This window comes from Cydia pomonella, chromosome 7 (assembly GCF_033807575.1).
Source record: "Cydia pomonella isolate Wapato2018A chromosome 7, ilCydPomo1, whole genome shotgun sequence".
Lineage (NCBI taxonomy): Eukaryota > Metazoa > Arthropoda > Insecta > Lepidoptera > Tortricidae > Cydia > Cydia pomonella.
The window spans coordinates 12,425,760-12,448,210 of NC_084709.1; the positions used below are offsets into that span (position 1 = coordinate 12,425,760).

Below are 22,451 nucleotides of genomic sequence, written 5' to 3' on the forward strand. Positions count from 1 at the left end.
TTAGTTTCGCTCCATTCATTAACAGCGTTGATATCACTCTGCAGTCTAGCACAGTCTTCACTGCAGCTCACCTTGCAACAGCTTGAGGTCGTCCGCAAATAACAGGCACCTAGCGGCGCTGACGACCCTCGGCAAATCATTTATCATCAACAGGAACAAAGTCGGTCCCAGTGTACTCCCCTGACTCACCCCGGAACGAGTATAGTACGGCTGGGACTTATACACGGCCATGGTTACGTATTGACAACGACGAATCAAGTAGTTAGCAAAAAAGTTCAAAAGCTTGGGCGAGAAACCAAGCTTAGCTAACTTTTGTAGTAGTATGTCGTTGTCAACCAGATCGAACGCTTTTTTAAAATCAAAATAGGCCGCGTCAACTTGCAAACGACGATCCATGGCTGTAGTCACATAATCCACAAAACATATGTGATTTGTTGTGGTTGACCGACCTTTTCGAAACCCGTGCTGGGCATCGTCAAGCAGAGGCTCTATTTGACATTTTATTTGCCTGTCGATAATGGTCTCAAAGATCTTGCCGAAGACCGACAGCACCGCTATCGGCCTAAAGTTACTTACTTCAGACCCAGCACTGCTCTTGGGCACCGGAGATACCTTCGATATCTTCCAGCAGGCTGGATAAGAAGACTGGTTTAATGCCAGGTTCATAATATACAAGAGTGGTTGTTCTAGAACGCAAATGCAATCCCGGACCAGAAACGGCGGGACAGAATCCGGGCCAGCCGCCGAACGTGGCTTAAGTTTTTTGGCCGCACGTCGCAGCTCCTGCGCATCTACACTGCTAACTGTAATATGCGTAGCGTCCACACCCTCGCTGTAACGCGCCGCTACCTCTGTGTTCAGCTGCGGCGTTTCGTGGTGAAATACCGAGCTGAAGTAGGTATTCAGCGAATGCGTCGGCGGCTTCCTGCCCGACTACGGTGCTATTTTTATAAGTATACCCCGTGCACTGTCTCCTGTTTTTTTTCTTGCTCTTAACATAATCCCAGAAACGTGCCGGTTGGGCAATAATACTACCCTCTATATTTTTGACGTGCTGCCTATATTCGTATGAGATTAGTGTTTTCACGTGGCCCCTGTAGTACTTGTAAAGTTCTTTGTTGAACAATGTTCCGGTCTGTTTAAATATATTTGCTCCGTATATTTCTTATAATTTCGGGTGTATACCAGGCCGGATAGACGTATTTAGGGTTTGTTTGGTTTTTCGGTTTCCTTTTAGGCACATACGCAGAAAAACACTCATTTAACTTTGCATAAAATATTTCCGTTGCTACTTCAACATCACCTGTCGTCAGTACATCGCCCCAATCAATCCCTGCCAGGGATACGTACAGGTACTCTAAATCTGCTTTACGGAAATCCCACTCCTGTACTGAAGGGCTAGTACTCATAGAGGGAGAGAAACACTTATGGCAACCCTACTCTAAGGTTAACTGGAAGAGATCCCTGAAAGGGATAAGTTCGTTTTTGTACAAATGATGTGTGTTCTTTCCTGTTTTATGTTTCTTTTTGTACAATAAAGTGTTTTACTACTACTACTTATTCACCTTTAAGTTTTTAGTAATTCAAAATGACTCAAGACAACTTGGATATGCTCTTTAAAAGACCATGTTCTTAAAATACTTTGAAAAATAGGGCAATAATGCTAATACATCTTCCAAGTTATCTGCCAACTTTATTTATGCAATTGACATGCAATGTTTTTCGTAAAACCGTAAACCGTTTGGCACAAGACTTTGAAATCCTAAGATAGCAAATGATTGAAATGACCAAATCAATTTGGCAAACGAAGAACTAAACATTCTGTAGGCATTGTGTATATAGGGCTGTTGGTTTTCCATATACTAAAATAAAATAAATAAAATAAAATAATATAGACTGGCAAACCCGTTTGTCTATAGGAAAGGGAGCGAAATTCAAAATATGTATGAGAGCTCGACCCTATGTGATGCACACATTTGTCAAACTTGCCTTGGTTTTAATATAAATAACAGTTCTACATTTGCTAATCAAAGGAAAACAAAACAGTTGCAGCATTCACCAATGACGGGGCTAACCAACTAATTATAACAAAAAAACGTAGGTATGATTTCTTGTAAAAATTAACATTTTATTCAATGCTTTACATTCATTTCTTATCAAACTATACACAGAGTATTAAACTACAACCTTACATTTAACAAGTCTACTAAACTGAATACTGCCCAAAATTAAGAAATGGTTGAACAAAATTACAGGAAGAACCGATGGAAAATTAATAAAACTAATACCTTGATAGGTATACCTAATATTAATTGTATTGAAATACAGTTATTTATCAATATTATCACATCACTTTGTATGCTCGTGCAAGAATGGATTTAAAAACAATGAGGTTAAATGCGCAAAGTTTAAAGCAGATGGTGCTGCATCGTTTAAGAAAAAACATGTCATTAGACTTAGATCACTTAGATTCCTGACAGTTGGAACCATTTATGATTTGTGGGGTTTAACCTCATGGTCAATTTGTCAGTGAAGGTTTCAAATTCTCTAAAAAAAATTTTAAGAGAGCCCCGTCTACAATTAGCGTAGACTGACTGTGAAATTCTATTCTAAAACGTACTATCATCAATAGAGCGTTTTTAATTAGTTTTTACCGTCATCCGGTTCAACATTAGGCATGGTAAGCAAATTAATATGAGGCGAAATGGGAAACTACAAGATATGTACAAATTTAAACTGGTACGATTGCCATCCGCAGATATATATATATATTTCTCTGACCCCATCACCTTGTTTACCGTTCATTTATTCCATCGTGTACGTAACAAAAATATATTTAACAATTTTTCGTTAAACAGTGGAATATAAATTGTAAATTAAACAGTTCAATAAAGTCGAAAGTTGAATTATCTGAGGTCGGAAGAGTTTTTGAAACTCAAAAACTATAATAGTAACTTTATCAAGTCAATAGATTAGAATATTCAAATTGTAACGACCGTTTTGGTAAAATATTTATATCTGACAGAACTTTAAGGTTTTTTTTTAATATCACGTCAGTGACAAACAAGCTATAACGGAACTGAGATTCATTTATTCAGTACTATGTAATCAGCAGAGTAATTTTTGATTTTTTACTAAAATAGACATTCTTTAACGTAATCTAATTATACATAAATGCATTTTGTGCACAATTGGAAGGAAACATATTTTACTTATTACATAACTAAATCAATAAATAAAATTAAATGTACATTCCTACACATGCCATAGCAATCGTATCTATATAGTAAAAAAGTACATTTATTTATTTTTGATATACTTAACTAACATTTACATAGCTCTAACATCAATTTTCTAAGAAAACTGTAAATTTATAAAATATAATTCTGACAAAAATATGAGAAATATTCGATGAGTAATAATTTCTTGTTAATACAAATTGACACGTATTACAATTAAAGTATTTGTGATGAATTACGAGCGGATAAGAACCTACTGAAATATTTAATTGCGCGACTATTCGTGCGTAATGAGAAAAGTTTGCAAAAATAACAAACCAAATAAACAGGTAATTTTATGATTATTAATAACAAAATAACTGGAGTGAACATAATAGTCGATGGGTGAAATAAATCAAGCTATTGGATTGGTTTATATTATACGATTAGGTAAGTATATTAATTAGTAAATCCATTTGATCAAATCATCGTTAAATAAACTAGGTTTTCGCACAAGCGGGTTGAGAATTTTAATTTGAATTTAATAGGCAAAGAAAATTAAATGTATTGTCATAACAAAGACAGAACCCTGGATATCTTCCAACTAGGTACCTAAAACATAGATAAAACATGTTAACTTGGTGTACAGTCATCATAGGTTAACATAATTAAAACAATTTTACGAAGCAACATAATAAAACGTTCAAGCTAAGCTCATTTTATTTTTATATTATCGTATATGAATTATTTATGTGATAATTATTGTCACAATAATCATTAGTACGTCTTGCATTTCGATAGTGTACAATATTTACATACCTAGCATGTATTACAGTGGTAAATGATATTACTGTCAATAGACACATTCACTGCCAGACAAAAAACGGCGCACTACCCCAGAAACCGGTGGTCTGTAGCTGCGAACAAAACAACCCGCCCAGCGTGTTGTCCGGCTGTCAAAGTTCACGAGCGCCCACCAGGTGGGTTCCTGGCAGTGAATGTGTTAAGAATCAACAAAATCCCAAGAGATAAAACTATCAGTTATGCTAAACAAAGAATCAGTATCAGTACATACTTATCAAAAAATTTGGTAGCAAAACTAAAATAGAAATTGTAAAACAAAAAGTATACATTAATTAATTAGACTAAATATATTAGCCTAAGTAGCAATTTTAATTGCAAAGTGGCATTGTGTCTGGTTATTAAGCGTATTCCCTCGTTTTATCGGTTTAGTAAAGTTAACGAGAATATGGAAATACTTCTGCTCGCACGATCTAAAACTGAGGGCCTACCGCGAAAATCGAAGTTCGTCAATTGCGGGCATTTTTCTCTGTCACTCTAATTACGTCTTAGTAAGAGTAAAAGAGAAAGATCCCCGCAATTGGCGAATTTCGGTTTTCGCGGTAGACCCCCTGGCCACCAAAATTTCTGTATACATGGCGATCGTGCTGCCAAACCTTTTATACTCTTCTGAGACGTGGTGCGTGTACCGTCATAACATTCGTACCTTACTTCAATATCAAAATAACATAAAATATTAAATAAACTACCTATGCCTACTTTTCTTTGACTTATTTCAAAACACATCTTCGACTTCTTTTTGAACGTAGTAGTTTAATATATAAGTAGCCTCGGTCTGAATCAAGTAAAGATTTGGAGAAATGACTTATCAATCTTATCATGTGTAATATTAAAAGAGGTACCCATGTTTCCTTTTTATGATCGGTCACGTCACTGTATAAATATGAACAAGAATCCGAATGATTGATGTCACCGACAACTAGGAGAAGGCATCCGATATAAGTAACCAGGAAATGCCCCCAGAATAATTAATGTCATAACACAGAGGCCTTTTATAGATTTCAATATTTATCTTATTTAAATACAAATTTACTCTTATTTAGATTAACAGGTATTTATACTATAATTGTAAAAAAATACTCTCAAGAGTTGCCAGTAAGTACTTAGTTACTTATGTTTAGATAAGTACATTCAGTCATTGTCACAAGCTAGATTAGCCGTAATACAAATTTTTTTGTCAACTTTACTGTGAGCGTTGTCACAGTCGTCATGTAACACGACGGTGGTAGCGCTCCAACTGGAAGGACTGTGTGAATGTGTGAGATTTGTACGATTACTATCCGCCAAATGCTCCAGTTCGTGGCTCTCCAAATTTGGAATCCCCGAACATATCGAACTTACTCGAGAAACTGTTTTTCTATCTTCAGATGGGAATTCCTTAGACGAATTACGACCGACTATACAGAATAAAGAACACAGAAAGAACGTTGCATATAACCAACTAACAGACATAATCAAAGCTAAAAAGCATCCGATTTGAGAGTAAGGTAGCAAATTCGATCTCAGCAAAAATATTCCTGCGAATCCCGTAGTGAGTGCAGCGGCTGCAGTTGGTCCAGCTGATGTAGACAACGCAGTTTTAACCCTTGATGTTTTCACGCCGTTAGCGTTAGTATAACTGAGGGCATAGTGGAGACTGAAGTCTACAGCAAGTCCTGCCGAGGTCGATATCGCAACACTCTCCAAAATATTTAATTTCCACCCGCTGAGTACTAGAATAGCTATTGTAACAGTAGAAGAAAATACCATTGCTGCTAATGCACACACACTTACAACGAAACTTAAAGTTGCTGGAATCAGTACTACAAAACCTAAACCAGCTGATATCAACAGTGCCATCACTGTGCCGCTGGCCAAAGTGCGTTGGAGATCAAAAAATTGTAAATCGGATATAAACCAACCACCCTTCATACCCCGAGGAGCCGATTTCAACTCATTTTCTGTCCAGTTCTCAACATGCGAAAAGAATTTGTTCATTGCTAAATACGACATAGAATATGGCACCACACTTTCAAAATCAACGACAATAGACGCTATTTTCGGGGGTCTGGCACTTCGGAGAAATTTTGGGCCAGCCACACCAGGCATGAACAATTCTCGAGAGGTCTGGTATAATGACTCAGTGGCTAGTATGATGCAACGTTCAAATACTTTCTTCTTGTAGGGGAAACGGGACACTTCACAACAAGGCTTCCTATCAATTTTTTCTGTACTATCATAACATCGCCTATTCATAAATATATTCTTAAAGTTCTCAATAAAGCAGTTTGGAAGAAGGAAGCCCTGCGTATGTTGATAAAACGGCTGGGCTTTGATTCTTGTACAAAACTCTAGTAACCAAATTTGCGACTTTGGCTCTGATATCGAAAAAGTATCATCAAAAATTAAATTGCCTTTAGAATTGGGATCCATATGGTTGCCATTATCAATGGCTTTTACGCCCCATATCCATCTGAGAGGCATATTACTGCCAGTTCCTATATCCTTACCAAGTCTTTCAAAAAGGAACTTGTCACTGTACCTCAAATCATACTGTTCAAACGGATGCAATGTTTGAAATAGTTGGAACTGCCTAGAGTCAGGAAGTTGAAGACCTGGCGTGTAAAACACTACAACAATGCTGTAAATTCCTAGACCACCCAATCCCAATACAAAAACTATGTGGAACTTTGTTACACATGTGATAATAAATCTATTCAACACTATTCTAGCGTCATCCCAAATCTCATTAATGGAGTTTTTCAGCACGTCTAAAAATTTTATATTAGTTTGGCACAACTTAACATCCAATATAAATACTGATACAGGTAACCAGGTTATCATTAGTAAAAAGTTGACTAGAACAGCTGTTCCAGCAAATATGCTGAAGCAGTTAATAGCAGGTATGTAACTTACGTAAGATGCGTAAAATGCTACAGCAGTCGTCAAGGTTGTTATGAACATTGTCACAACAGAATGTTTAAGAGTTTCCTCAAGTATTTGCACAAGTATAGTCTCACCTGCACTTGAGACATTCTTTATATCCCCCATATCCCCTAAGCCACTATCCCGACTAGCCACATTATCTCTGATAAGTTGTTTACTGACCATTTTCCACACCTTAACATAAAGGAATGCATCATCAGCTCCAATACCTATCACAACAACTATTACTAATAAATTCATAAATGGGAAAAATTCTAAATTGAACACATATACATACAAGAAGTATGATACTCCAAGAGAATATGTAATAGCTGTAAATAACATAACTGTCAACATTACAGACTTTGTGTAAATCCAAACACATAAAAACACAAACACAGCCCCTAAGCCAACCAACCAAGTGTCTTCAATAACCCATATGTCAAATAGTGCATTCTTGAGCCCAAAATCCATTGCAGGTATAAAAAGGTTATCATAAGACATATTTGAACTTTGTAATTTTTTATAGTATGGCAATACTGTGCTACTACTTGGCAGTGGTAAGAAGACCATTACATTTTTTACAAAACTTTGAGAAAGTTCAGGCGGAGCAAATGCATTAGAATCGATTAAGTAGAACAACATGTTGTATATTGCATCATACTGGGAACAATATTTTGGTACCTTACATCGGTCAAACTCACAAGAAGCCATCAAGGAAAAGTTATGAAAGTAGACTGCACATCTTTCTAAAATCACAGAAGTTTTGTCAACATCTTCTTTAGTTAAATTCTCACATGATTGTTTACCAGAGATTAAGGCTATATAGTTTGGAACACTCCATACCGGACAGCAGAGGTCTTCAGCATTGAAGGGCCTTTGACACAAATTGAAATATTCCAAAGCTCCTAGTTCCACAAGATCCAATTGCCAGTAACACATTTTTTTAATATTTTCAAATGTGAGTAAGGATGAATTATCAGTGCTTTCTATTACAAAATGTGCATAATTTGATAGAGGTGCTCCACAGCTTCCAAAAGCATAGTTTCGGTGGATTTGTGTATCAGGCTCACGCTGCATATTCTTGAGCGAAACCCATTGTTTTCGTACATGCTCCCTCAAGAAAATATCATTTTCCCCTTCAAAAGTTACATTTCCATATCCCCAGTGCACATGGTCAGAAGAAGAGAAATTGGATTCAGGTGAATTATACCTAATTTTTGTAGTGCTCGTGTTGTTGGATATTTCTTTTCTTTTCCGAAGTTTCTTCTTAGAGGGATCTCTCTTTGTTTGTTGTTTACTATGGGATGTTCTGTTATAATAGGTGAAATTTATGCGAAGTTGATCTTCAATTTCTTGAGGGTCGACGGCAAGCCGCCGGGACGGCCGTGTCTCGTCGTTGAGGTTTTCCCACGCGATGAAACGGTGGGCTAACGTTGTTCCGCGAGTCTCGAACCCTGTGAGAGGGTCGGAGAATGATGGTAGTTTATGGCATACTAACGGGATTACCGTAAGGATAGTAGAAATCACACTACTTAAAAATAGAAACAGATAGGAGTGGCGAACAATAGACCGGGCGTAAGCGGACCACATCGTGATGACTTTTCAGGCTTCATAGTTTTTTTCCTACTCCATTTCCTAACGTTAGTGCAACTCATGACCAATAAACTTAGGCCGACGGACACAGTTTACACAATAATTATCGTTACATCTTGGTCAGGGAAATCCAAACAAATATTTTAACAGAGGTTGAACGAAATGCCCGACAATCACATCACAGGAATCACAATCAATCACCAACAAAATCTACAAATCCAACACAAACATAAATTCGCGGAATAATCAGCACACAAGCAAACATAGATGTAGCAAAGTACCATAGAGTATAACAATACAAATGTCACTCATAACCATAAACTAGCCAATTTTCTAAAGTTGTTTTTGCACGAACGGACGACTTGCTCGTATTACTGGGGGCCTACCGCAAAAATCGAGTATCGCAAATTGCGGGGATCTTTCTCTTTTACTCTCACTAAGACGTAATAAGAGTGACAGAGAAAAATGCCCGCAACTGACGAAGTTCGATTTTCGCGGTTATAGCCCTGATTACAGCCCTTTGAATCACAAGAATTTAATTAACATCTAGCAACACTCTTGTTGTCTCTGACATCTTGTGATCACAAGACTTTTATTCTCTAGTTTTCTGTCAAGGCAAAAATTGGGCGAGAAAAAGCCGTCCCTGCAGGGATTCGTGTGTAAAATAGCTCCAATTTAGTGCAACACAACATCAAGATGAGGTACTTCTTAACTTATTTGGCTGGGCTCATAATAGTCCTTGTGATTCCCATTTTCTCCATGTACTATTTATTGAACGGAAAGGGTGAGCAAATCAGCTTTGGATGGTTCCTGGAGAATACGTCGCCCTACATGTGGGCGACGTTGGGCATAGCCTTCGCCGTGTCACTGTCCGTGGTCGGCGCGGCGGCGGGTATCCACACCGTTGGCGTGAGCATAGTCGGTGGAGGTGTTAAGGCGCCCAGAATCAAGACCAAGAACTTGATCTCTGTTATCTTCTGTGAAGCCGTGGCTATCTACGGCCTGATCACTGCCATCGTGCTATCCGGTATGCTGGAAAAATACCCTGAACCCTTGACAGACTTCAGTATCAAGAGTCAAAACTACATGGCTGGCTATGTAATGTTCGGAGCTGGATTGGCTGTCGGCCTTGTAAACTTATTCTGTGGTATTGCTGTGGGAATTGTTGGATCTGGAGCGGCTCTCTCTGACGCAGCCAATGCAGCACTTTTCGTAAAGATCCTCATTGTTGAAATCTTTGGATCAGCCATTGGTTTATTTGGGCTCATTGTTGGTATTTACATGACATCAAAAGTCAAAATGGGTGCTGCTTAAGAAGACGGAACTTAATATTAAGTGTGAGTACTAATATACTTGTTGTAACTCTTGTAATCCTAACTATTTGCTATTATTATAGTGTGAAACTGTTATGAAGCACCATTAAACTTAAAAATTTAAGCTCTCCTAGCGTGCAAAAATGTATTAGATACTAATTAGTTTAACACACAATTTTGACTGTAGTTTTATTTTATTTTCAGTATGCAACAGCACTGGATCGCCTGTAAAACCAAGTGTGAGACACAAATAGTGCTGAGAAAAGTATCCAATCAATGGTAAATAACTCAGTATAGCTTGAATTCAATACTACCGCAGTGTTACTTGTATTACTATGACCTAACTACTTTGATGTGTTATGTGATGTTTAAACTTGTTAAATAGATAACTTCATGTTTGTAAAAGATACCTGCCCATGGCGCTTGTACAAGATTACAGTTTTGAATATAAAACCTCATCTTATTTGTTGCATTTTGTGCCAAGGATTCGGGTATCTGCCAGACCATTTTATTTGTGGATAGAATCAGTATTTAGTTGGAGTGTTTTTTGACAATTTAACAGTAAACTTTTGAGTAACTAAGCTGACTCTTAGGGGTTATAGTGACTGGATTCACATTGAATTAAATAATACATGTGTCATATCAAAAATGATATCAAACTTTCATTATGTATAACTTAAACTGATCAGTTCAATGTGGCATCTAGTCACTGTTAAAGGCTTAACATTCCATGAACCTCATGCAACTTGAATAAGTGTTTATTGGCCTCCTAGCAGCCACCCATACATGTAACTGTACATAAACTGATTGGAGTATATATCACATTAAAATTAAGGTTGTTTTCCAAACACTTTGTTAAGATATATTAAATGTATTTTCAATATAATATATTGTATTGTATGAGATTATCACTAGATATATCAGAAGGTGTTAGAGAAGTTTCATATACCTGTTTGTCATTATCAGTAAAATATATGTTCTTGATGTATTTATTTAAATTGGCCTAGGCTTTGATTATTGTGAGTCACAAAGTGGAAAAGAACCTTAATGCAAGAACTAGTTGTTTCAATGCAGTTCAATTTTATTTTATAATTCATGCAATCAAAATAATACTTCAATTGTAAATATGTTTGCTTTCCTATTTCTTGTAAACACTCTAATTTATTATATCTACTTGTAAATTTGTATCCCTTTAAACTTAACTATAGGTGTTGAAGTTAATGCCATAGATTGTGTATGATTATTGAAATTCAATTTTTATTGATAACTTAAAGCACAATGTCATGTACACAGTTTTGGAATTAAAAAAAATCGAAAGTATTATGTCAGTCCTAAGTAAAACTACTGATGTAATTCTAAGTTAATATTTTATTTGTGCAAATGTAGATATTATGTATGTTGATGAATAAATAGATAAAAGTTGTTGTATTTCGTTTTTACTGAAAATTCAGTGTACACATGCCTCGGTCGAGGCAAATCTACACTGGCTGTTTTGTGTGCGAGGAAATTGCCTCGCGCGTATGCTCGCTCTGTGTGAACCCGCCTATTGAGGCATAGTTTTATGAATTTGCGAAAAGCAAGAAAACCAAATCATTTTATACTATTACGTGAGAAAGATTGTAAACTTTCATATATTTTCGAAAAAAGTTGTTGTAGTAACAAGGATACAACTGAAAGAAACAGAAACAAAAACCATATCATGGCTCATATCTTGTCGATTGTTTGTTTTTTTCTGGGGGCCTACCGCAAAAACCTCAAAAATTCTGTAAAATCGCGTTCCTCCAATATTCAGGTTAAGGATAAAGATATTTATTTGCAACATTACCAGGTACAAGGTGTTAAGAATTACTTATAGTGGTAGGTTTACATGCTTAACCTCATTTGGTATGCAAAAGGGTTATAAGTATTACCAGACGATGTCACTAGAACGCAGCAGGTCTGTTTCATTTTGTTTGGCACTCTGCGCTCTCTCTGCTTTCCAGTTTGGGTTCCGCAGCGTCATAGATTGAACGGAAGTAGAGTGTATTTTGAAGCAGGTCTCAGTTCCATCCATTTTGTTCGGGGCTTAGACCCCTTTGTTAAATTAACTCTACTTCCGTTAAACAGATGGCGCTGTATTGGAGGAACGCGATTTTGTACAGACTGTCGGTCTTCATGTTTTATTCGTCCATAGTCATATAGAGATCCCACCAAAAACATTTCATGTAAAGTGTTGCCAAGACTAACATGCGCCTATAGTTTTCACATTAAAAAGTCATCAGATCTCTTAATACCAAGACTTTTACTCCGTTAATCCTAACCCTTTAACTCTATAAATCCTTACTTTACAAGCTCCAACTCTATAAAGCCATCATCTTGGTTAAACAGTACAGCTTGGCCGTTTCGTTGCTGTGACATTAGACATGCTCGTGGTCAACTTTTGTAGCAGCAATGAAATGGTATTAAGAGATCTGATGACTTTTTAATGTGAAAACTATAGGTGCATGTTAGTCTTGGCAACACTTTACATGAAATGTTTTTGGTGGGATTTCATTTCTTTTTGTAAGATACCCTTCGGGTTCTTTTTCAGGTTGGATAATTTGCGCTTCGGCTATTTCTGTTTTAAAGCCCATTCTCTTTCAGTCTTTCTTTTCATTGGCTGTTTTTTATTATTTTCAATAAAGCATAAATCAGGGCGATATTTTGATCTAAGTCAATTATATTCAACTACAGCGGACTGATGTGCTTTGATACAGCAAAAATCAATATTAATTAGGTGGTCTACCGTAAGTCCCAATGTTCCACAACATGAACAACAAACATACCTAACTTTAAATGCCTCCTCGAAAGTATTTTATTTAAGAATGTCAAGGAATAGAAAAAACAGGAACAGTCACCCTGCACCGCTTGCAATGAAACTATCTACTTAAGTATACAAACTTCTAAATTAGCTAATGTTGTATTTATTCCCGAGACTACATTTTTTTGATCACGCAGAATTATCAAGCACTAACTCAATATTTTGAGACGTAAGTATACGTTCAAACTTCACAAAGGTAAGAAAAATCTTGGTGTTAAGATAAGTTAAAGCCTGACCAGTAATATATGATCACCCGCCATATTGCGGAATTTCACTGGAACTACATTTTTCATACTAAACTGAACTGTCACCCTATACAAGAGAATAACAGCGCCCCCTTGACAATGATCATATATTTCTGGTCGGGCTTTATATACTTAGTGAAAAACGTCTCGCATGTGTGAGTGAAGTGTTCGAATAGGAAATATTACGCAAAACTCTGCGGAGGGCGAGCCACTTGCACATTCAGAGGGTCTACTGCGAAATACGAAAATCGAAATTTCTATATCTGCCTCTCTATCACTCTTGCATATTCGAACGATAGAGAAGCAGATAACGAAATATATATATATAAATGAAATGCGAATGCTGGACCGATTTAGCTAATTTTGGAATCGAAATGTGTGTATTAGACCACAGAAGGTTTAGGAAATGATGATTTAGAGAAATCCAACCCCTAAGAGGGTTAAAAGTTTGTATGGGGTTCCATTTTTATTTTAAGCTAGGAACTTGATACTTTGTAAAAAAAGTATTTTATTTAAGTTGAAGAGAACGAATTTCAGCGTTTTTGAAAAGTCATCCCTAAAGGTGGTGAATAAGGGGTTGAAAGATTGTATGGAGATCAAATTGTTTTTTGAGTGCGGGATTTGAAACTTTGTACGTAGGCAATTATTAAAACAGAGGAAAAGTAATTTCAACGTTTTTAAAAATTCATCCAATTTCAATCCATTACCATTGTTTTGAAACTTCTTTTAAGCTAGGAACTTGAAACTTGGTAAACGGGCATTACCTCTATACTCAAATAGACGAAAACGGATACATATCACCTTTATTGAAAATTTATTCCCTAAGTTAGTGAAAAAAGGGTTGTAAGTTTGCATCGGGAACGAAATTTTTTTTTTAAATAGTGTTCTTGAAATGTCGTAAAAGACACAATAATAGGAAAAATGAAAATAGATTTCAGCGTTATTAGAAATTAATTCCCCAAGGGAGTCAAAGTGGTGTTAATTGAACGTTTGTATTAATCCCCTAAATTGGTGAAAAAGGGTTTAAAGTTTGCACTCGATTGGAATAGTGGACTTGAAAACCTTCTTAAGGGATTGAGATGGATTATATTTTATATATGATTCATTTTTGCTCTGATCTAGAGATAAAAATCGATATCTGAGGATTCGAAAGACGCTTTATTATGAATCTGAGGGCAAAATTGCAAAAATCGGCCGGCATTTTGTTCTGATCAATATGAAAAAAACTGCCATCTTGAATTTCTCTGCTCTGATCAAAATTAAAATCGATTTGTGATCTGAGAGGCCCTTTATTTGGAGTCAGAGGTTAAATTGGACTAAACAACAGCCATCTTGAATTTCAGCATATTTGCTCTGATTAAAGAAGAAAATAATAAATAAATAAATAAATAAATGAAATATGAAATAAAATCGATATGGATCCGAAAGGCGCTTCATGAATCTCAAGTCAACATTGGAATAAACGGCCGTCATCTTTAATTTCTCTATTTTTTGCTAAGATCAAGGTGAAAATAGATATCTGAGGATCCGATAGGTCCTTTATTATAAATCTGAGGCCAAAATTAGAATAAACGGCATTGGAATTATCTCCCCCTCTATCACTCTTGCATATTCGAGCGATAGAGGGGCAGGTAAAAAAAAAAATCGATTTGCGTGTTTCGCGGTAGGCCCAGTGATTTTCATCTTATAAATAGAGAAATGCCACAACCGCTTCGAAAAAAAGTTGTACGTAGGGTACTTATTTGACAAGTCAGTAACATCTGTAAAAGAATGATTGAATAATCCGTGACATGCAAACAGGGACTATCCATTTATATAATACGAATACGATAGGTGATACTAAGTTCACCGGGTCAGCTAGTTTAATAATAATAAGGGAGGCCTAGGGATGTGACGACCTCATCGCCCGCTGGTTTTACCAGTGCAATCAGTCAACGCAGGGCAGCTTGTGGCGAGCTGTTGGGGAGTAGCGACCTCACGTACCCGAGTGCTCCTGGGGAGTTCTGTTACCCGCAAGGAGGGTGGGTGGGACAGGATTCTCTGCCTCTGGCTTGCCTTAGCCGGCCGCTCAGAGTGGAGTCGTTAGAGCTATAAGCTCCAGGGGTGGAAGTGAAAAATTGCATAAGACGCGAGTTGGCACAGTGGCTGCTCGCAGCCACTGGGTAGAAAGAAAGCGGCGTACATCTCTCGACACCCCTGAGCCGCTCACACCGGTGTTGCCCTTGAGCCATCCTAGATGTCGCTTTTTGTGGGGGCCCATCTTGTGGGGGCGAGTCACCGTCTGCCGGAAATAAAATTGAATACCGTTTTATTAGGCAGGCAAATTACCTACCCTCAACACAAGCCTTATTGAGTTTAATGTGGGACTTAGTTAATTTGTGTAATAATGTCCTATAATATTTATTTATTTATTTAATATCAGCCTCCTCAGCACCACAGTCACATTTAGGGTCATTTATAAATTGAAATCTGGCAAGATCAGAAGGAGCAGATGTATGGCGCAATCTCATGCGTGTTAAACATGTCCCTCTGCTTGCTGTTTCAGGGTTAGATATTATCCCCCTTATTCATAAACGTCTACTAAAGTTGACAAGCCGCTAATAATCGTTTGTCCTTTTCCATCATACTAATACGTTGGAAAGGGACAAACGATTATTAGCGGCTTGTCAACTTTAGTAGACGTTTATGAATAAGGGGGTATATGTGTACGTGGTAAGTACATATTTGTACGTATTTACTCTTAAAGCGCTTCGACCATAGATATAAAAAGTAAGGAGATTTATAACGAAGCATAATTTCAATGAGTTTCGTTGTCTCCAACTGTCTCCCACCACGTCACTGAGGGCGTGGCCAGACAACTAACTCACGCGCTGTGATTGGACAAACCGCGCGGAGTAAGAAACGAGAGCGGCGACACTAGAGGGAGGAAAAGTCGATAAAGTAACAGCTATCGATATTTTATATGTTCTGAACAGTCATGACCTTATTGTTTTGACATAAAAATGTTTTGTTTTAAGTAATAATTGTCATTGACTTAATTTATATTCCTTTAAATATTTGACCTTCTTTGCTAGCTATGATTTTCAAGGTAGGAGTAAGGGTATATCAGTCGATCCATAAGTTCTGCCACAAAGGTATTTATTGATAAAATGTAATACCAAGGCTTTTAATTTAAAAAATGTACCATGATTCGAAAGTTTGTTTAATGCTAATCAAAAATTAATAATTAATTAATTATATTATTTTTAAATTTTAGTAACGATTTTATTTACTGATTGTTTAAATTGTTTACTTTGGGATTGTCGTCGCGACACGCGCCACGCCTCCGTCAGATATCTAGTACCTTTTATGATCTGAGGCTACGACCTATACCAGGGGTTCCCAAAGTGTGCGCCGCGGCGCCCTGGTGCGCCGTAGAAAGTAAAGAGGGGCGCCGTGAGTTCTATCATTATCCGAAACCACAAATATTCGCGGGTACCTATTTGAGCGCTCGCATCGGTAAATAATATAGCGTCGTATCACTCTTTTTCGACCGTGATTTTAAATTTACAAGGGCACCGTTGCAAAATACTAAACTTATAAGTGCGCCGCATGTTGAAAAAGATTGGGAACCCCTGACCTATACAAAATGCAGTATTCTTGATTTTGTCCTTGATACTGAGGTTGTTTGGAAGAGACTGCTTGTAATAATAAAACCGCTTCTTATCATCGATTACACCTATTTTAAGATTACGTTTACTACTTTTCTTACCTCCAAGTAGGATATTCAGGGTGACAAAAATAAGCTGACGTTGCTTTAGCAATAAAATATTTTATTTTCATATAAAACAATTTTATTCGGATGCGATGTTTGTACCTTTTTTATAGTATAATGTGTTATAAATTAAGTGCGAAATAGATATCACAAAACTGGAATGTGTAAATTCTAACTGAGCTAACAAACTTGTAAAGATGTAAGTTACAATAAAGATCTTGAAATTAATTTTAGAACTTATCGCCTACCACATAAAGCATATTATTAATTGTCACGAGAAAAACATGTGAACCAAGCTGCCCACTCGAAATGTATTGCACATTTGGTATGAAATGAAGGTATTCGCCTATTCGGGAGCTTAATTCTAAAATCACTCGTGATTTATCAACATATCGTTTCCAAGAATGCTGTCCATTTTCTAGCCATCCTATTGGAAGTATTCTGAAGCTTTTACATAGGTACTAGAATACATGTCTGTGCATAGCCTTTGCTTCTGCTAAGTAATTGTGATCTTATTAGGGCATTTATTCACTATAAACAATTTTGTTTATAAACAGTGGTAGTAAACAGAGTTTCTCAGAAAATGTATGGTAGTCATTAAACATTGTTTTTAAAACTGTTTTCTAAACAAAAATGTTTATAGTTACTTTAATGTTAGAAATAAGAAAATTAAAAGTGCGATGCTTTATCTAAGGGAGTAATACCCGAGGTATTTTGGAACCTTTTTAGTAATGAATGTTTTTGACGTAATTTGGTATTTACCTATTTTTATTTATTCATAAGATTTTTTCTGTTCTATAATACGTCAGCTATTACCCCCTTAAACACCCTGTATATTATCATCACATGTCTGTTATAGGCGATTTAAAGAGTTTTGACGACATTCAAGTGGACATACTTGTTAAATGATACAAAGATAGGTAATACTCATAGGTACTTACCAAACATCCTACAAGTCATTGCCGGACTACATGAAACACTGTGCACTACAAACTTATCGTTATATTTATGGCAATTATACATTAGAAAATACCTAAATAAAGCTTTTCTCAACATTTCACTATTACTAATAAAATGCTACAAAGTGTAAAAATCTATTTATTATTTACAAAATAGGTGGACTCTTCGTAAAACGTTCCAAAATCACACAAACCTATATTTACACCAAACTCAAGTATCCATTCACTATTACACTAGGTTTTAAAACATACCTACTGTAATTAAATTTGCCATCTACATACACAAGTTGTTGGCGTTGTTGCCTAATTTACTGTATTTAAATTAGCATACTTAACTCATAATTATTTGTAACCTACTTTATAATAGTTTTGGTTTCTTATATAAAAATACAATATTATATTTTATTTTGCATAACTATTCCTAGAACTCTAGATATTTTAAAAACCCGTGATAGTTTAATAACTTCACTACTCAGAGGGTGCCTCTGTCTTTGCAATCTAGAGTAACATTTATTTACTTATCTTATTATCCATAAAACCACACCTGTGACTCGCGTAGCCACAGGAATGGCAATTCCTTCATTTTCTTAATAAAAATTAAGCTTGTTCATATTGTACACTAAAATTGAGATATTTCCAATACAAAATGCATTCTCGTGCATGACATAACACTTAGTTATTTACTTGTGACTACTGTTCCATAACGTACCTAATAAACCGACGACTTCATCAAAATACCCAAGAAATTCTTCCTCTACCTCACTACCATTCACAATAGTTCACAATAAACGATAGCCATTTGATAAGAGTGAGTTCAAATTTTATTATTTATATTTTGCACAAGACCCGTCAGCCACACAAACACTTGTAAGACATTATATTACAAAGAAACCTACCTACTCATTCAAACAATTATAATATTTGCCTGCAAATAGACTTTGATATCCGAGATGCGGGCGAGTGCTACATTGAGTATTTTATAAAAACGATCTGAGTATTTATTATGTGGTTAATCCTACTAAAACTAATTAAAAATGAATTGTTAAATAAAATAAATAGCCGTTAGTCTACACTATGGCAGTGGTACCTATAATTATGTTTTGATAGTTTAAGACAGTCTTATAGAAATTATAACTACGTACATAAAAAGAGTACCATATTAATAATTATAAACTAATTGAGATTCATTGGAAATCTTGTACTATAGTGATGTTGTCTTTAAACTCTAGTTTCTGCGTCATCTTCAGTAGTAGATTTCCTGAAAAATAAAACATTGAATAAGTATATTACCCTTTGACACTTCTAAGTTTTTTTGGTTATAATGGCCTCATTTAATTGTCCTTTTATTGAAATTATTATACAATTGATGACGTTAAAGTTAAAACTGTACCTCAGTAACTCAATCTTTGCGAAATTAAAATAAAAAGTTCCTTCTTAGTCAAATGAATCAATTAATCATACATATACATTTAGGAGCTTGGGGGGTACTTAAAAGTTCCAAGTTAAAAAAAAATTTTTGTGTCCTAATACTAGCTTACTTACATACCAAATTTCAGCTTTCTAGGCCTGCAGTTCCTACCCTAAGAGTTTTGGTGATCATCAGTGAATGAGTGAAAGAGTGCGTGAGTGACGAAATTGTTTTTTTTTTTTAGATATCTATGCAATTCAAACTTTTTATGAGTGATAGGTCCACTATATTGAGTATTGGTATCATATCCCGAGAATTTTGTTTATCTGGAAAATCCAAACCCAGTTATGAGGATTCAAAAAAACGACGAAGGGTTTCGAGAAAAGGTGGCTAGGGTGCGCTTCGCTTGGCTCGTCTTGGCGGGGGCACTACGTTGCCCCCAGATATATGACATCTTTAAACGTACGTCATTAACAATAAAGGTAACAAAAGGGTGTCATATAAATATGCTATTAGAATGTCGAGCATTGGGACGTTTACCTTACATTATTTTAATTAAACTTAATAGACCTCATTCTCTACCGCTTTATTCAAGGGACACAGCAATTATTAAATCTAGGTTATAAGTTCCCAACCTTTTTTGTTTCAAGCCTCCTCGTTGTTAAATAAAACTCCTTTAAATTTTGAGGTAAGTAGTAAAAAGGGAAGGTTTCTCGCAGATTTCATATCTCCCTTCCTGTACTTCTATACACACCTTGTACATACTTATATTCCCTGGGGGGCGCGATTCAATGGTTGGAAACTCCTGGGGGCCTAGCCAAGGTGACAAATGTATATCGACAAACGCCAAACGAAAAAGAAAGCATCGGGATGACAGATGCAATAAAAAATCACCTGACTATTTCACGGCGTTTTCTATGAATTATTGTAATCTTGGCTAGGCCTCCTGACGACCTACCGCGAATTACGTTAGACGTTTTGCCTCCCGTTCTCACTTACGTACAAATTTACAAGTGCGACAGAGAGGCAACACGTCGAACGTGGTTCGCGGTAGGCCCTCTGATACATGCATACTATAAAAAGTGTTTACCTCCTCCCTACGATGGATGATCGTGCGCGCGGCAACGCCACCGTTAGTAAAGCAAAAGATGATTTACAATGAGTGTTTCTCATACAACCGCCACCATCTAGTAACAATTCAGTTGCATTATGACTTCATAGCAGGATCAAGGACGCATCTTTTTCAATTCAATTTTAAGATCTAAAATAATGGGTACAAACCAACAAAATGATTCGCAAATTGCTTGGAATGCTTGGTGGTCAAATGTCAAATGGTATTTATTTCATCTTTATTGCACAAAAGAAAAAGAATCTTATATGTAGTACAAAAGGCGGACTTAATGCCACGAGGCATTCTCTACAAGTCAACCTTAACTGGTAACTATATGCAAAGATACATGGATTTAGTAAGATGCATACAATCTAAGACAATTTCGTGCTTCGATTTTGACAAAAGAGATGGCGCTGTACAGCTTCATACATTTTGCTGTAACTCTGATTGTTAATCTTTGACGATTTATAATTTTGTTCATAATTCAGTGACCGCAAAGCATAAGGCGCAGTATAGCACCATCTGTTTTGGATGTCAAACTTAGGGGCACGTTTTTTCTTAGACTTTAGCTGTATTACAATGAATTCTCTTTGCTATATGTAAATATAATCTTTCTCGTGAAGAATGAATATTCTTGTCATCTATAGTCACACTAGCTTCTGCCCACGACCTCGTCTCCGTGAAATGATGATTCATTATCATTATCATTTCACGGAGACGAGGTCGCGGGCAGGGGCAGGGTGATAAAACATCCTATGTCCTTGCTAGGGCCTCAACCATCTCTATTACAAATTTCATCTGAATCAGTTCAGTGGTTTAAGCGTGAAGAAGTAACAGACAGAGTAACTTTTGCATTTATAATATTAATCCCTACGGATTGTCCAACAAATTTTTCACGTAAAAGGTTTTCTAAAAGACTTCAGTCGGCGCCACGGCCGCGCCGCGTACATACTACATCGCTAATATTGAAAATGATGCGTGCTTAGTAAATTATAAACACCTTTACTTCTCCACAATCAATCTCATTTTTGTGTTCGAAAGATAAAAGGAAATTTAAAAGTGATTAATCGGTAAAAAATAATGTAAGTTTTTAATTAAAAAGAAGAGGACCTAAGTTAATTTAGAGTAAGAGTGTCCTCATACTCCTTTGCCTTGCCCAAGGCTGGTAATAGACATATTCCAATTACATAATCAAAATATAAAATAAAATTACTTAATTCGCCTATGTATATAATAGGAAAGTGGTTTTTAAAGAAGTGAGGGTGTCAATTCGACTTCAAATGTAATTTTGAAATAATAACATTCAGAGAAAGTTAATTGAATCTTATTGACGCATGCAAAATTTTGAATTTATATTCATGCTTTTTGAAAAAGAATTGCATTTGGAACTCACTCGCTCGTTTCTCCCATGCTCGCTAAAGGCGCTCCCATTGGCTGCTGGCCTTCTCCTGGATAAAACATTAAAAAAAACAGGGACTTTAAATACTTTGGCATTATTTACTTATATCTATCCTATGTACCAAGTTTATTACCTACTTTGTGGCGAACACTATTTTTTACAGCAGTATGCAGTATGCCTATATCTTTATAGATATATTTGATCCAACAATTGTCGTGCGTATACGACTCAAGATTGTAATTGATACTGATACATCAAGTAAGCATAAGGTTTAAATGTAAAATTGTAAACCATATTATTTACTACTAAACTATAAAAAACACACACACTAAGTATACCTACTACAACAAAAAAGGAGTGCATTTTTATAATAGGTACCTAAGGTACCTACTTACTTCTTTTTTAATATAACCCCTTTAACCCATAAAGGAGGAAGACCATGTTGCGAGTTGTACCCATCGCCAAGTATGATAATATACAGCGGATCCTACTATAGTCATATATATTTTCTGCTTCGCTTTTTTGTGCGATGTTTCCGTCTGTCTGAATGATATTTTTAATCATTTTGGGGGTATCATAATAATAAAAAGGTTAAAAACTGGTGGGACGAATTACTTTTCGTTGTTTTGCTTCCTTTACTCAACTAATGTGACGGTTTCTATATAAAACCAGTTCACAAAAAACACACACAGTGGTGTTTAGATTTTTTCCTCGATATTATGGTAACGAGATAATATTTATAAATGGTACCTATGACTTTTAGATTGATTTGATAAGAGACAATAATGCCTAATATTGTGCCGAGTGATTAGAAACAAGACAACGAAAATAATATTGACTTAGG

At 36.1% G+C, this 22,451-nt stretch overlaps 3 protein-coding genes across 7 annotated transcripts in view; 1 reads left to right on the forward strand and 2 right to left on the reverse strand.

The window, feature by feature from the left end:
• Positions 1-2,102: 2,102 nt before the first annotated feature.
• LOC133519844 (protein dispatched) lies at positions 2,103-9,014 on the reverse strand. Its single transcript, XM_061853975.1, has one exon. It carries the CDS (start codon positions 8,574-8,576, stop codon positions 5,211-5,213), a length of 3,366 nt encoding a protein of 1,121 aa, XP_061709959.1. The 5' UTR covers positions 8,577-9,014; the 3' UTR covers positions 2,103-5,210.
• Positions 9,015-9,137: 123 nt separating this feature from the next.
• Positions 9,138-11,316, forward strand: LOC133519847 (V-type proton ATPase 21 kDa proteolipid subunit c''). Its single transcript, XM_061853980.1, has 2 exons — positions 9,138-9,916; positions 10,097-11,316. Exon 1 carries the CDS (start codon positions 9,276-9,278, stop codon positions 9,891-9,893), a length of 618 nt encoding a protein of 205 aa, XP_061709964.1. The 5' UTR covers positions 9,138-9,275; the 3' UTR covers positions 9,894-9,916; positions 10,097-11,316.
• A 5,451-nt stretch (positions 11,317-16,767) lies between these two features.
• The window catches only part of LOC133519849 (protocadherin-like wing polarity protein stan), a 219,077-nt gene continuing 213,393 nt past the window's right edge, over positions 16,768-22,451 (reverse strand). For 3 of the 5 annotated variants that reach the window (XM_061853985.1, XM_061853982.1, XM_061853983.1), the window contains 2 exons: positions 21,602-21,656; positions 16,768-18,947 (listed from right to left, as the gene is read on the reverse strand). In XM_061853985.1, coding sequence (XP_061709969.1) covers positions 18,908-18,947; positions 21,602-21,656 — 95 coding nt within the window. In that variant the 3' untranslated portion in view covers positions 16,768-18,907. Of the gene's footprint in view, positions 18,948-19,427; positions 20,285-21,601; positions 21,657-22,451 lie in introns of those variants that run through there. The other 2 variants (XM_061853986.1, XM_061853984.1) reach the window with 2 other exon arrangements.

What these genes read in the sequence shown, in the direction of transcription:
- LOC133519847 (XM_061853980.1), top strand. Translation starts at nt 9,276, where the DNA reads ATGAGGTACTTCTTAACTTATTTGGCTGGGCTCATAATAGTCCTTGTG.
- LOC133519844 (XM_061853975.1), bottom strand. Translation starts at nt 8,576, where the DNA reads ATGTGGTCCGCTTACGCCCGGTCTATTGTTCGCCACTCCTATCTGTTT.